General features: G+C 42.4%; 1 protein-coding gene across 1 annotated transcript in view; it reads right to left on the minus strand.

Moving 5' to 3' along the window:
• The window catches only part of cep72 (centrosomal protein 72), a 162,517-nt gene that overhangs the window by 11,885 nt on the left and 135,055 nt on the right, over positions 1–15,577 (minus strand). The window contains exons 9-13 of the mRNA XM_055666200.1: positions 12,280–12,483; positions 8,091–8,404; positions 5,423–5,661; positions 3,739–3,919; positions 638–748 (exon numbers count right to left, since the gene is read on the minus strand). Coding sequence (XP_055522175.1) covers positions 638–748; positions 3,739–3,919; positions 5,423–5,661; positions 8,091–8,404; positions 12,280–12,483 — 1,049 coding nt within the window. The remainder of the gene's footprint in view (positions 1–637; positions 749–3,738; positions 3,920–5,422; positions 5,662–8,090; positions 8,405–12,279; positions 12,484–15,577) is intronic.

Raw genomic sequence — 15,577 nt, forward strand, 5'->3', positions numbered from 1 at the left:
AGCTAATTGTCTGAGTCTGCGATGGTTCAAGTTCAAGTTCAAGTGAGTTTATTGTCATGTGTCCCTGATAGGACAATGAAATTCTTGCTTTGCTTCAGCACACAGAACATAGTAGGCATTTACTACAAAACAGATCAGTGTGTCCATATACCGTAATATAAATATATACACACAAGAATAAATAAACTGATAAAGTGTAAATAACAGATAATTGGTTATTAATAATCAGAGTTTTGTCCGAGCCAGGTTTCATAGCCTGATGGCTGTGGGGAAGTAGCTATTCCTGAACCTACTTGTTGCAGTCTTCAGGCTCCTGTACCTTCTACCTGAAGGTAGCTGGGAGATGAGTGTGTGGCCAGGATGGTGTGGGTCTTTGATGATACTGCCAGCTTTTGTGAGGCAGCTACTGCAAGTGATTTGGGTTCTTGAAAGCCGAAAAAATAATGCCTTGTTTTCCTTGTTTTCTGACGGTCAAAGCAAGGAGGTATGTTAAAAATGTAGAGCCATGCAATTGACAGGTGCCAGGAAGGATTGTAAAACGTGTTGTAATACCTAACACTCTTCCCCTGTTTAAAAGAAACTTGAGGCCGAGGCTTCATTGAAAATTCCAAATTAAAATGAGCAGATTTTAAAGTTAGAGTTCCTCGGTGTACTGCTGTTTTTGCTGGCAGAGGCAGTTTTCCAATGATTTTATCTCTGCTTTTAAATCACTTGTATCATCTTGAAGTATCTTTATTTTTTCAGATGACTGTTTGGAAAAGGGTGAGAAGAAAAGGAGGAGAGGGAAGAAGGGAAGGTTGAGGAGAAAAAAGGGAGAGAAAATGAACGTGAGAAAAGAGGGAAAGTTAAAGGGGCATGAAGAAAAGTGGAAAGGAGTGCAGAGAGAAGGTGAGAAGAGGGAAGGTGAGAAGAAAAGCAGAGAAAATGGAAAAGTGAGGTGAGAAGCAGGGGATGGTGGAAGGTGAATGAACAATGAGGAAGTGCAGAAGTGAAAATCATATGGCATGGCAGGGAGCGTTGATGGGGGAAAGAAGAGAGGTGATCGACAGAGATCTGAGGCAGGCAATTCCATTTGCTCCAGAACAGATGAAGAAACGAACAGAACAACTGGGTATAACTTCTTTGTCAAGTCTAATTATAAACTGGGGGGAATATTACAGCAACTTTTCCTTATTCTAAAGTCATGCATAGTTCTCCCAATTAAATAATTTCATTTCCACCGTTTGCTCCTATCAGATGACTTCTATACAGTTTCTCTTCCACATTCCGAAACAAATAAAAGAAAGTCTAATATGGTACTATGTGATACTATCACAACATTTAAGAAACATTCAGACAGGTGCATGAATAGGAAAGGTTAGAGGGATATGGGGCAAACGCTGGCAGGTGAGACTAGTGTAGGTGGGGAATGTTGGTCGATGTGGGCAAGTTGCACCAAAGGGCCTGTTTCCACACTGTACGACTCCATCACTCTATATTGGTCAGCATTGGGCATGTTGGGTCAAGCAGGAATTTCCAAATGGGTCTCTGAAGAATCCAATGAACTCACTTGGACCCAGCAGAGGAAAGTAGCAAAATGACTAGGACGGAAAAAGGGATGCTTTCAATTTGTGCACACTCCCATTAAGGTAAAGAATTAATGAATCACTGGCTCTCCACTGGACCACTTGGTCAATAAAAACACATGCTTCAGGCTGTTGTTTATAGACTACAGCTCGGCGTTCAATACTATCATCTCCTCCAAGCTAGCTATCAGGTTTCCGGGGTTACGTTCGTGCCCGGGTGGGGTTAGAAAGGGAATACGCCCTGTCCACGGGCACCCTGGGGGAGTTCCGGGACCGCTGGGCTCCGCAGTGTGTTGTATGCATCCTTGACAAAGAGTGTAAGATAATTCTATACTAGTTTATTAAGGATATTTGTTTGTTTGTATTATGGTGGTGGAATCTGGTTTGTTTTTATTGTAGTGCAATATTATTATTTTTTAAATAATTGAATACATTTTTTGAATTAAAAAAAAGCTGGTTATCAGGGTTGAATGCATCCTTGACAAGGAGTGTGATAGTTGTATCATAGTTTATTGTTTGTCATGTATTATGATGGTGGGTTTTGTTTTGTTTTTTACTGTACTATATATTATTTTAATATTTGAATAAATATTTTTGATTAATTAAAAAGAACAGCTGGTTATCAAGCTCACAGAACTGGGTCTCTGTGCATCCCTCTGCAACTGGATCCTCGACTTCCTCATCAACAGAACACAATCTGTACAAAATGGCAGCAACACTTCTTACTTGATAACCATTATGGAAGCACCTCAAGGCTGCGTGCTCAGCCCCCTGCTCTACTCACTCTATTCTCATGGCTGTGTAGCTGGACCTAGTGCTAATTACATCTTCAAGTTTGCCGGCGATACCACAGTTGTGAGACAAATTACAAAGGTTGATGAGTTAGAGTATAGAAGTGAGATTGATCGACTAATCAAATGGTGCCAGCACAATAACCCGGCTCTCAATCTCAGTAAGACCAAGGAACTGATTGTGGACTTTGGGAGAGGAATGGCGAGGCCCCATAAACCTGTCTATAGGACAGGTTTTCGATAGGACGATGATGGAGAGAGTCAAGAGCTCAAGAGCTTCAAATTCCTGGGCGTGCATATCTCTGAAGATTTTTCCTGGACCCACTAATGCAATCAAACAAAGCCCCTCAATGTCTATACTTCCTGAGAATATTGCAGAGATTTGGTATGTCAGAGGGGACTCTCTGGAACTTCTCCAGGTGTACAGTAGAGAGCATATTGATTGGTTGCATCATTCAGCAACTTGAACGCCCAGGATCCAAGAAGACTACAAAAGCACACCCGAGGTCACGTTCAGGGAAGACACGCGGTCATGTTGTCCCTGGGACCGTATGGGTTTTCTCCGAGATCTTCGGTTTCCTCCCACACTCTCCCACAGATTTGTTGGCTAATTAGCTTGGTACAAATGTAAATTGTACACAGTGTGTGTAGGGCAGTGTTAATGTGTGGGGATCGCTGGTGAGTGCGGACTCGATGGGCCGAAGGGCCTATTTCCAAACTGTATCTCTAAACTAAACTTTCCCTGCTTTGTTCTGTGGTATCCACCAGCTTCAAGTTGACCACTATCATCTCTGTACCCAAGAAAATCAAGATCTCATGCCTTAATGGTGACAGTCCAATGGTTTTGACATCCACCATCATGAAGTGCTTGGAGAGGCTGGTTATGGCACACATTAACTCCAGCCGACCAAGCAGCCTTGATCTACTGCAGTTCGCCTACCATCACCATTAGGTCACGACTGATGCCATCAACATTGCTCTACACTCATCCCAGAAACACTGGATAAGGAGGAATAACCTAGGTCAGACCCCTATTCATCGGCTAGAGGTCTGCTTTCAATACCATTAACTTAATCAAGCTCATTTCCAAACTTGTGGAACTTGGAGTCAACAGTCCCCTCTGCAACTGGATCCTCGACTTCCAGACCTACAGACCACAATAATTGAGGATAGGTGACAAATCATCCTCTACGTACAATAATTTTCAACACTGGTTCCCCACAAGGATGTATTCTCAGCCCCCTATTTACACACTCACGACTACAGCCAAATACCAATCCAACTCAATCAAATTTGCATATGACACAACCGTAGTGGGCCAGATATCAAACAATGACGAAATAGAGTACAGAAAGAAGATTGAGAAACGTGTAACTTGGTACCAAAGCAACAACCTCTCCCTTTATGTCAGTCAGACAAAGGAGATTGTAATTGACTTCAGGAACTGGATCTGTGCACACATCTCGGTGTATATTGATGGCACCGAAATAGAGATGATTGAAAGCTTCAAGATCCTCGGAATAAATGTCACTAGCAATTTGTCCTGAACCAGCCACATCGAACCTGTGGCCAAGAAAGCACACTGACACTTCTACTTCCTCAGAAGGCCTAGGGATTTTGCATGTTCCGAACACCTCTCACAAACGTGGTATAAAGCATTTATCGGGATACATCACAGCCTGGTTTTGGAAGAGCTCCATCCAAAACTATAAGCAGTTGCAGAGGGTTGTGGACGTAGCCCAGACTATCATGAAAACCAACCTCCCTACCATTGACTCCATTAACACTTTACACTGCCTCGGCAAGGCCACCGATGCAATCAACGTCCAGTCTCACCCTGGTCACTCCCTCTTCTGTGCTCTCCCATCAGGCAAGAGGTACAGAAATTTGAAAATGCATACATCCAGATTCAGGGAAAATCCCAGTTGCTATCGTCCCCTCATCAGCTAGAGTGCTGTCCTGACCTCCCATCTACCTCATGGGAGATCTGTTAACTATTTTTAATCGGACTTTATCTTGCACTAATTGTTGTGTGCTGTTGACGACATGACTGTAATTACACCAGGGGGCGCTGTACGATGGCTGCCTCGCCAGCGGTCTGTCTCGTCTTTTTTCCCCTCTTCACGTTTTTAGTTTGTTGTAAAATGTATCTTTTAGTTTATCTTTATTTTTTTATTATGTGGGGGGAAACTTTTTTATCTCTTTCCTCGACGGAGATGCAACTTTTTCCACATCGTATCTCCGTCTGCACTGCGGCCTAACACCGTGGAGCAGGCGGCCTCTTACTGGGGGGCGACTTCAGGTGCTCCAACCGCAGCAGCCTGCGGACTTTAACATTATGGAGTTGGCGGCCTCTTGCTGGGACCTCGACGCTCCAACCACGGGAGCCTGCGGACTTTAACAACGTGCAGCTCGCAATTTCTGGTTAGAGAACGACTTCGGGAGCTCCCACGTCGCGGGAGCTTCGACCAACCCCGACACGGGAGCTTCGATCGCCGACAGCGGGAACTTCAATTGCCCCGACTGCGGTTGGTTCGACTCCCCCAACCGCAGGAGAAAAGGAGGACTTTATTGCCTTCCATCACAGTGGGGAATGGGGAGAAGCCGCTGTGGTGGATGTTTATGTCAATTTGTTATATAGTTGTGTGTCTTGTTGCTTTTTTGGTATGACTGTATGGCAAACCAAATTCCTTGTATGTTGCAAAATATACTTGGCTAATGAATTACGATTATGATTAATTATGTATAGTCTTTTCTTTGACTGGCTTGCACTAAAACACACGCTTTTCATTGTACACGTAACAATTATAAACTAAACTAAGGTAGGTTAAACTAAGACAGAAGTTGCATAGTAAATGGTAGAGTCCTAGAGTGTGCTGATATAATTATAGTCTGATAGAATTAAGACTTTCAAAAGACATTTGGACAGATATATGCACATGAAGGGTTTAGAAAGATATGGGCCATATGCAGGCAAATGGTACCAGCCCAGAATGGCAACTTGGTCGGCATTGACAAGGGGGTCCCACAGGGCCTATTTCCATGCTGTATAACTAATTGTTATACAGAACTAAGAGCTGGGCAAAACAGCATCTATCCATGGATACAAACATATATTTATCGAAGCAAGCAACAGCATCAAAGTACTTACTCAGAAACTTTTCATTACAATGAAGAGACTTAAATCCATTCCAGTATCTGTCAACAAGATCTAAGAGACTTTTCATCAAGTTTGGATTAAAGAAGTTTTGATCAATTGTTGGACATTCCGGAGCTAGAGCTTCACAAGGTATTGATTGAATTCTCTGGAAAACAGAAATCAGCGAAGAACAGGAGTTGAAAAATCACAATTTAAACTGAAAATGCTGGACATGTTCAAGGGTCTGTTTGCAGCATTTCCAGTAATTTCTGTGTTTTCCAGCCTCTGCGAGTTCTTGACTTTAAAATGTGCCGATGTGACTGTTTTCAGTCCAACAAAATGATACTTCAGCAAACTGATGCACAGTATTTGCACCAGCTAAATAATGATGGCTCAAAAAATCTCTCAGTGCTGACAATAATAGTGAGGTTCTGATATTTTTTGTTCAATGTAGGTGGGCATGCAGAAAGAGGAATGTAAATCTACGGAATCAGTGGAGGTTTGACGCTAATGGCACTAAAATCTGGCGGCTCTTGCACTCTGTCTCAGTGGACTATGTCTATACACTTTGGGTATTAGCTTGGGTATGGCAATACGTTACTGAACTGTATGCAGCAATAATTCCACCGTACGTCTGTACTCAGAATCAGAATGTATTCGCCAAGTATGTTTTGCAACATACGAGGAATTTGTGATAATAAAGAACCATTGAGCCATTTGTTAACACACCAACCAAAGTCACAGCAGACATCCATTGCCAATTGGACCCTCAGGGTCGTGAGTGAGTTAAGTCAAGTTAGTTTTATTCTGATGAAAGAGCATTTGACCTGAAATTTCTTTCTCCTTAGCTGTTGTCTGATGCTAAATGCTCATAACAGTTTATATTCTTAACTCTTTACTGTGACTGCGTGTGGTGTTGGCTCATAATAGATTACTTTGCATGGGAAGAGGGACACACCATCTAGAATTCTCAACTAACCTTGAGTCACAGATCTGGCCACCCCATTTAAACTGAGAAGTATTGCTGGAGAGAATGTTAATACTACTAACTGAATGCTTTGCTCCTCACACTACAGCCATTGATCCATTCTGGGATAATTTTCATAAAGTACAGAATGAAAAGAGAAGAGCCACCAGGGTTGTCACCAGGCAGTCCAAACTGGACAGTCATTAAACTGATACCAGAGTGCAGAAGGTTATGAAGTTCAATGGATCCTGTCTAAGTACCACTTGGTTCTGACTCTTCACCCCAAAGACTCCTCTTCAGCAACGCGAATGCTGGGATCAAAAGACAAAAGTGGGAGCCAACTCTGAGATGAACGCCTTCAAAAACATATTCTATAACAGAGGCTTTAGAAATCTAACACAAACAACTACAGAAATTAAATAAGGGAAAACAGTAAAACCCAAGCAGTTAGTACAAATGGACTCACAGGCAAAGCAAAATCACAACAGGTATTGCATCATTGAGTATAGAAGTTGGGATGTAATGTTAAAATTGTACAAGGCATTGGTGAGGCCAATTCTGGAGTATGGTGTACAATTTTGGTCGCCAAATTATACGAAAGATGTCAACAAAATAGAGAGAGTACAGAGGAGATTTACTATAATGTTGCCTGGGTTTCAGCAACTAAGTTACAGAGAAAGGTTGAACATGTTAGGTCTTTATTCTTTGGAGCGCAGAAGGTTAAGGGGGGGCTTGTTAGAGGTCTTTAAAATGATGAGAGGGATAGACAGAGTTGATGTGGACAAGCTTTTTCCATTGAGAGTAGGGAAGATTCAAACAAGAGGACATGATTTGAGAATTAAGGGACAGAAGTTTAAGGGTAACATGAGGGGGAACTTCTTTGTTCAGAGAGTGGTAGCTGTGTAGAATGAGCTTCCAGTGGAAGTGGTGGAGGCAGGTTCGAGTTTATGATTTAAAAATAAATTGGATAGGTATATGGACGGGAAAGGAATGGAGGGTTATGGTCTGAGGGCAGGTAGATGGGACTAGGTGAGAATAAGTGTTCGGCCCAGACTGGAAGGGCCGAGATGGCCTGTTTCCGTGCTGTAATTTTTATATGGTTATATCAGTAATCCAGGCTGGTCTTAATAAATTGAGTGCTAATGATGATATTAACATTCTTACCAATTAATGCACGTAAAATAAAAATAGAAAATGCGAGAGAATTTGCAACAACTGGGAAGAAAGATATGGATTCATAAAAGCCTGTTGATGTTGGAATGTTGAGCAAAAAAAGAAGGCACTGGAGGAACTCAGTAGATCAGGTAGCATCTGTGGAGGGAAATGGACAGACAATATTTTGGGTCAGGATTTTCCTTCTCCTTCATCGCCTGTTCATTTTGCTGCTCAGATGCTGCCTGACCGGTTGAGTTTCTGCAGCATTTTATTTTCTTTGTTGCGAGAAAATTCAGAGCCAGCATTTCACATCACGGGTGCTGCTTTGAGTACTGTATTTTCCAGCATTTTTATTTTTATATCAGTTTCCAGCATCCAGGCTATTTTGTGTTTTGTTTTTAGTAAAATTACGATCTTGGGTGTGGTGAAATTGCGTGCCTCTCCTCTCTGGGCAGTGGAGATGTACAACTCACCTCGTAGCATCTATTGCTCGCATCACTGTACCTCCGGTCAGGTCCATAAGATCTCGGTGAGACAGATAACCTCCTGACGTGTGGTTCGTCCACTTGGTTGTGGAGAGAAGATGTTGAACTCGGGGCTGTGATGGGTTGTCCACCATGTAGCTTCAGCACTGCCGTGGGGTGACTATGCGCCATACTGGTTGGTTGGCCCTGTTCCCTCTGCTTTTCTTCATTCATCACACTGGATGGCATGGCCCCAGTAGAAGTGCAAGGAGCTATTGATCTAGGAAGCTGATGCAGTGCAGCAGAATGATTACGCATAGAGCCTGTGGAAAATACCATAATGTGTAAGATCAACTTGCCTTGCTGTAATAAATAGGATATTCCATAGCCCTTCAGAATGAATTGCTTTTGAAGTCAATTCGCCATTTTATAATGGATCAATGGTGAAAAGAACTTCTACAGAGCTGGGCCACACAAACTCTAATTAGATAAATAAACAATTAATCTGTTTCTTGCTGAAGGTTCAGGAGTATGTGCTGGTCAAGATTTTGAAGATAACTCCTTTCTTCTTTGAACCATAACTTGGAATCTTTTAAATGTGATTTTGGAGGGCAAATGGGGTCTCACTGTTACATTCTTCCTGTCCCGAGGATTGAATCCAAATCATGTTCCACACTGCCATCACGTTGAAATTGGAAAAAAATCATCAGTCCTCGAATTGTTAATCATGAAGTGGGGGAACAAAATATGCAGTTATAACAGAACATGAAGATAGTGCTGGAGACAAACTTGAGCAATCACAGCTGGTTAGTTTTACACAATTTTATTTTACTATGTGCCTACATGGCCACTATACTCCGCAACTGGTCAAGACTTTGAAGAGAACTCCTTTCTTGCCCAGAGGACATAGGTTCAAGGTGACGGGGAAAAGATTTAATAGGAATCCGAGGGGTAAGTTTTTCACACAAAGGATGGTAGGTGTACGGAACAAGCTGCCAGAGGAGGAAGTTGAGGCTGGGACTATCCTAAAGGGCCTGTCCCACCAGCATGCGATTGCTTGCGTCTAGCGAGACCAAACGTGGTCGCTTGAGGCGTATGGCGCTGCGGGACCGGTTCCACTTCCAACCACGGAGGCGTATGGAGTTGTGCGGGGCTGGTCCCGACATCATACTCACCAATTAGCTGGGCAAGAGGCGGGCCAACTGAATTTGGACGTTGCACGGCGTCGGGCGGTGACGTCATCAAGATGCAGTGGGCGGTGACGTCATCAAGATGCAGTGTACGACGTCAAGACGCTGCGTACTCCCTCAATGCGCCTGCGGGCCGACAGGCCGTTGGACAGTGCAAGATTTTTGGAGCCCCGCGTGATGTCGGGACCAGCCCCGCGCAACTCCATACACCTCCGCCGATCGAAGTGGGACCGGCCCCGCGAGGCCGTACGCCTCAAGCGACCATGTTTGGTCGAGCTAGACGCATGCCATCGCATGCTGGTGGGACAGTCCCTTAACGTTTAAGCAACAGTTAGATAGGTAAATGGACAAGACAGGTTTGGAGGAATATGGACCAAGCGCAGGCATGTGCAACTACTGTAGCTGGAACATGTTGGCCGAGGTGTGCAAGTTGGCCGAAGGGCCTGTTTCCACGCTGCATGACTCTAAAAGATGAACAAAACATGAGTCTCATGCTTGAAGAAATTAAGTTGGTTTTTAACTGCAGCAGGTAAAAATTTCATTGTTCTAGTTCATATATGCTGCATACAACAAATAAACACTCTGAAGCATTGTGTAAAAAAGTGTTAAAGTCTCCTTACTTTGAATTATTAAACCGCTCCTCTAGTACTGAGAGAAGGGAAACCAGTGGTAGAAGGTGTGCATTTGTCTGAATTTAGCTAAAGAAATTTTTAACTCATCCAAGGTAAGTGGCCAGATGATAGGTAGTAGAAATGAGAAGAGAAGGGATTAGAGATGAAAAAACATCTGATGCCAACTTTATGTAGATGTGACAGAAGAATGCACAATCCTAATGGTAATTAAATCAGAGGTACTATTTCAGGGAGTGCTTACTCTGTACATTTAACCAGAACTGCAGTTAGTAAATATAGAATAAAATACAACAGCACATGTTTCTCTGCAAGTGAGTTCAGCATTGCAAAGAAAAGAAAATGCAGCAGATGGCACTCTTGTCCAGATATCCTATTTTCAAATAGTCATCACAAAATAACTGCAAACAGGAATGAAACAATAATTTACAATAATTTGCCCAAAAAGTAAATACTGTAAGATGGGAACAAATAACTGGGATGAGATGAGGATTTTTCTGACAAAGAGCCTCGATAGACCAAATAGTTGTAAATCACCTGAATTGAAAATTAAACTATTTAATTACCCAACGATGCTGAACAGCCAATTGACATTCTGTGTAAAAATGTAACAAAAAGCATTTACAGTGTCCTGCATAATGTTTGGGACAAAGATCCATTGGTTATTTATTTGCCTCTGTGCTCCACAATTTGTAATAGAAAAAAAAATCACATGTGGTTAAAGTGCACATTGTCAGATTTTAATAAAGGCCATTTTTATACATTTTGGTATCACCATGTAGAAATTACAGCTGTGTTTATACATAGTCCTCCCATTTCAGGGCACCATAATGTTTGGGACACATGGCTTCACAGGTGCTTGTAATTGCTCAGGTGTGTTTAATTGCCTCCTTAATGCAGGTACAAGCGAGCTCTCAGCACATAGTCTTTCCTCCAGTCTTTCCATCAACCTTGGAAACTTTTATTGTTGTTTATCAACATGAGGACCAAAGTTGTGCCAATGAAAGTCAAAGAAGTCATTATGAGACTGAGAAACAAGAATAAAACTGTTAGAGATATCAGCCATAAATAGAGCACTTACTAATCACAAAGGGACTGGCAGGCCAAGGAAGACCTCCACAGCTGATGACAGAAGAATTCCCTCTTTAATAAAGAAAAACCGCCAAACACCTGTCCGACAGATCAGAAACACTCTTCGGCAGTCAGGTGTGAATTTGTCAATGACCACTGTCCGCAGAAGACTTCATGAACAGAAATACAGAGGCTACGCAATAATTACTTAAAAGAGCAACCACAGTTCTGGAAAAAGGTCTATGACAGATGAGACAAAGATTAACCCATTTCAGTGTGATGGCAAGGGCAAAGTATGGAGGAGAGTAGGAACTGCCCAAGATCCAAAGCATACCACCTCACCTGTGATACACAGTGGTGGCTGTTATCACCTGGGCATGTATGGCTGCTGAAGGAACTGGCTCACTTATCTTCATTGATGATACAACTGCTGATGGTAGTAGCATAATGAATTCTGAAGTTTATAGACACATCCTATCTGCTCAAATTCAAACAAATGCCTCAAAACTCATTGACCGGCAGTTCGTTCTACAGCAAGACAATGATCCCAAACATCATGTTAAAGTAACAAAGCTAAAAAATGGTCAATTCTGGAGTGGCCAAGTCAATCACCCAATTGAGCATGCCTTTTATATGCTGAAGAGAAAACTAAAGGGTACTAGCCCCCAAAACAGTCATAAGCGAAAGATGGCTACAATACAGGCCTGGCAGAGCATCACCAGAGAAGACACCCAGCAACTGGGTGATGTCCATGAATCACAGACTTCAAGCAGACTGCATGCAAAGGATATGCAACAAAATACTACACATGACTACTTTCATTTACATGTCATTGCTGTGTCCCTAACATTATGGTGTCCTGAAATGGGGGGGAATATGTATAAACACAGCTGTAATTTCTACATGGTGAAACCAGAATGTATAAAAATGACCTTTATTAAAATCTGACAATGTAAACTTTAACCACATGTGGTTTTTTCTATTACAAATCTCAAATTGTGGAGTACAAAAGGCAAATGAATAAATGATGGGACTGTCCCAAACATTATGGAGGACACTGTAAAGCATATTTTAAATTCACAATTTGAACTTTATAAACCAATTATCTGCCCAACTTGTCCATGCCGACCAAGTATTGTAGATTTTTCATCATCAACACTCATGTTGCTAGTGTTCTTTCTGCCAGGTACTGCCAATGACCAGTCCAATCAACTGAATAATGCGCCTCGGGTCAATATTTGAGGTGAACAGGCATATCCTGCGTTTGTAAGTTGGTACAGAGTTGCTGATATTAAAATAATACGGTACCTGGGTGTGGGGTGAAGTGTGAGCGGGTGGTGACCCTGTGATAGGCCTCAGCCTCATCTTGAAATTTCAAGTTAAGGTCCATAGCAGAAAATTTGCATGTTTTTTCATCTGCAAATGTTACTCGACTAGGTCGTGGTGTGACATCTGTATTGCAAGCTATGGTGCGAGATCGTGGACAGGAAACATTGGGTAATGACTGATAGTCTAGGCAAAAAGAAAAAGTATAATCCTCAGTTAAAACACACATAAATGTCATGAACTGCAAAAGGAACAAGAGTGGGTATTCAGACGGAATATTTAGTTAGATCTGTACCCTCAACTTTGCCTGCCTACACTAAGTAACCTTACCGAACACAAACTGTCGGCTAGACACAAAAACTGCAGTAACTCAGCGAGACAGGCAGCATCTCTGGAGAGATGGAATGGGTGATGTTTTGGGTCGAGATCCTCCTTCAGACCCGAAACGTCACCATCTCTAGAGATGCTGCCTGTCCCGCTGAGCTACTCCAGCTTTTTCTGTCTATCTTCGGTTTAAGCCAGCATCTGCAGTTCCTTCCAACACAAATACTATCAGCTTCAGGGTTTGCAAATTGAAATTACCTCGCTATTTTGGGAAAAGATTTCTTAGTGCTCACCAATCTTTGTGTCCAATAAAGGCTGTCCTAATTTTGTTCCTAAAAGAACCAGCCCTAATTTTACAGATCTCAAAATTGCCATCACCAAAGATTTCCAATAGAAAAATGCATTCAAGAAGATCTGTAAATGTGTTAAAATGTTATCGACAAGTTCAGAAATCAAAGCACTGTATGATTTTAAACCACTTACTTCCTTGTCCTTGGTGTTTCCTACTAAACTCAAGAGGGTCCGTGGAACATTTCAACCATAGCCAACAAGTGTCAACATCAGAAGCTGTTAAGAATCAACATACATGCAATTGTACCTGAGCACCTGACTGATTCTAGTGTAGCATAAGATATTGCAAATTTTCTGCCAAATTGCTACTGATTATGAGGTGATGTGCAGACATAGCTTTAATAACTATAAGGAACATGGTGTCACAACTTATCTTCAGGTATTCAACCAGCTCTGTCACAACAAGCAGATGGGAAAATATCAACACTCTCCAGATTCAACTGTTAGCGTATCAATATTGATGGAGGTATTGTGAAGGAAACATAATATAGGTGAAGGAAAGAATACCCGGTTCACTGGTACCGCAACAACAACCTCTTGCTTGCGTCCACAAAACCAATAAACTAATCGTTGACTTTCTGAAGGGGAAGGGGACCATGCACCAGTTTTAATTGTTGGGTCGGCAGTGGAGAGAGTTAGCAGCTTCAAGTTCTTACGCATCAATATCTCAGATGACCCATCCGGGGCCCAAAACACAGATGAGATCATGAAGAAGGCCTGTCAGTACCTCTACTTTCTGAGGAGTTTAAAGACTTTCCGCATGTCACCGAGTATTCAAGTAAGCTTTTACAAGTGCACTGTACAAAATACCCTGACTGGTTGCATCATGGCCTAGTACAGCAAAGGAAAGCAAGAGGCTGGAGAGAGATGTGCTCACCCTGGTCCATCACGGTCACAGTCTTCTCCACCATCATAAGCATCTAAATGGGCTCTGCCTCAACAAGGCGCATCCCATTATCAAGGATCCTCACCATCCGGGTAAGGCCCTCTTCCAGTTATTACAGTCAGAGGAGTTATAGAAGCCCGATGTCTCACATCACCAGGTTAAGGAACAAGACAACTAAGAAGTTCTTGAGTTAATGCCCCTGTCCCACTTAGGAAACCTGAACGGAAACCTCTGGAGACTTTGCGCCCCACCCAAGGTTTCCGTGCGGTTCCCGGAGTTTGCAGGTGGTTGCCGGAGGTTGCAGGTAGTGGAAGCAGGTAGGGAGACTGACAAAAACCTCTGGGAACCACACGGAAACCTTGGGTGGGGCGCAAAGTCTCCAGAGGTTTCCATTCAAGTTTCCTAAGTGGGACAGGGGCATTACCTGCACAGTCTTAATCCTATTATTGCAGTAGATGAAGGAGATTGTTTTTTTTGGGGGGGGGATTTATTTTATTAGAAGCAATTGTACAAGAATAAGGCAATCGACATGACAGTTATACCACTTTTGTACAGCTTTGTTTTTAACATTAAAACCTGCATCAAAAAAGAGAGAAAAAAGGAGTGAATGAAGAAAAAGAAGTAAAATAAAAGAAAGGAAAGTAAATACCCCTAAACTACCAAAGAAGTGCAAGAGGAAGGAAGAGAAAAAAGAAAAAGGAAGATGGAGATATACCTTCTGCCCTCACCCATCCCTAGCATCGGTTTTTAATTTGTGTTCAACCATTCTGTTGCTGCAGAAGATGAAGGAGATAGTTATCGGCTTAAGCAATCAATGGTGCCAAAGAGGAAATGGTTGAGAGCCTCAAGTACCTTGGTGTTAATATTGCCAATATCTGTGGTGAACCAATCACATTGACACAACAGCCAAGAAGGCACATCAATGCCTATACTTCTTGAGGAAGTGGAAAGAAGACGAGACTTCCGACCCTTGACTCCATCTACACTTCACGTTGCCTTGAAAAAGCACCCAACATAATCAAAGACTTGTCCCACCCCGGTCATTCCTCCTTCTCCTACTCAGCAGAAGGTACAGAAGCTTGAAAGTGCGCATCAGCAGACTCAGAAACAGCTTCTTCCCTCGTTTAAGAAGCTTCTGAGTGGTTCTTCTATAAGATAGGGTACTGTTCGAATCACCTCTACCCCACAGGGGACATTGGACTTTGTCTACGGAACATTGACAAAGAATTACAATGTTGATCAGCGCTACAATGCTGAGAACCATATTCTGCACTCTGCATTTTTCCCTTTGTCTTATTGTATTTGAGTTTGACTTGAGTGTATTTATGTATATTATTATCTGATCTTATTTGGATACCAAGCAAACAATTTTTTTCACTGTACCTCAGCACACATGACAATACTAAACCTAAACCGATTGGTGGCCGATTAGGAAAAGGGACGAGACCTGGGTGTCATGGTATGCAACGAGACCTGGGTGTCATGGTACACCAGTCATTGAAAGTAGGCATGCAAGTGCAGCAGGCAGTGAAGAAAGCGAATGGTATGTTAGCATTTATAGCAAAAGGATTTGAGTATAGGAGCAGGGAGGTTCTACTGCAGTTGTACAGGGTATTGGTGATACCACACCTGGTGTATTGCGTACAGTTTTGGTCTCCAAATCTGAGGAAAGACATTCTTGCCATAGCGGGAGTACAGAGAAGGTTCACCAGACTGATT

Source organism: Leucoraja erinacea, chromosome 2, assembly GCF_028641065.1.
Source record: "Leucoraja erinacea ecotype New England chromosome 2, Leri_hhj_1, whole genome shotgun sequence".
NCBI lineage: Eukaryota > Metazoa > Chordata > Chondrichthyes > Rajiformes > Rajidae > Leucoraja > Leucoraja erinaceus.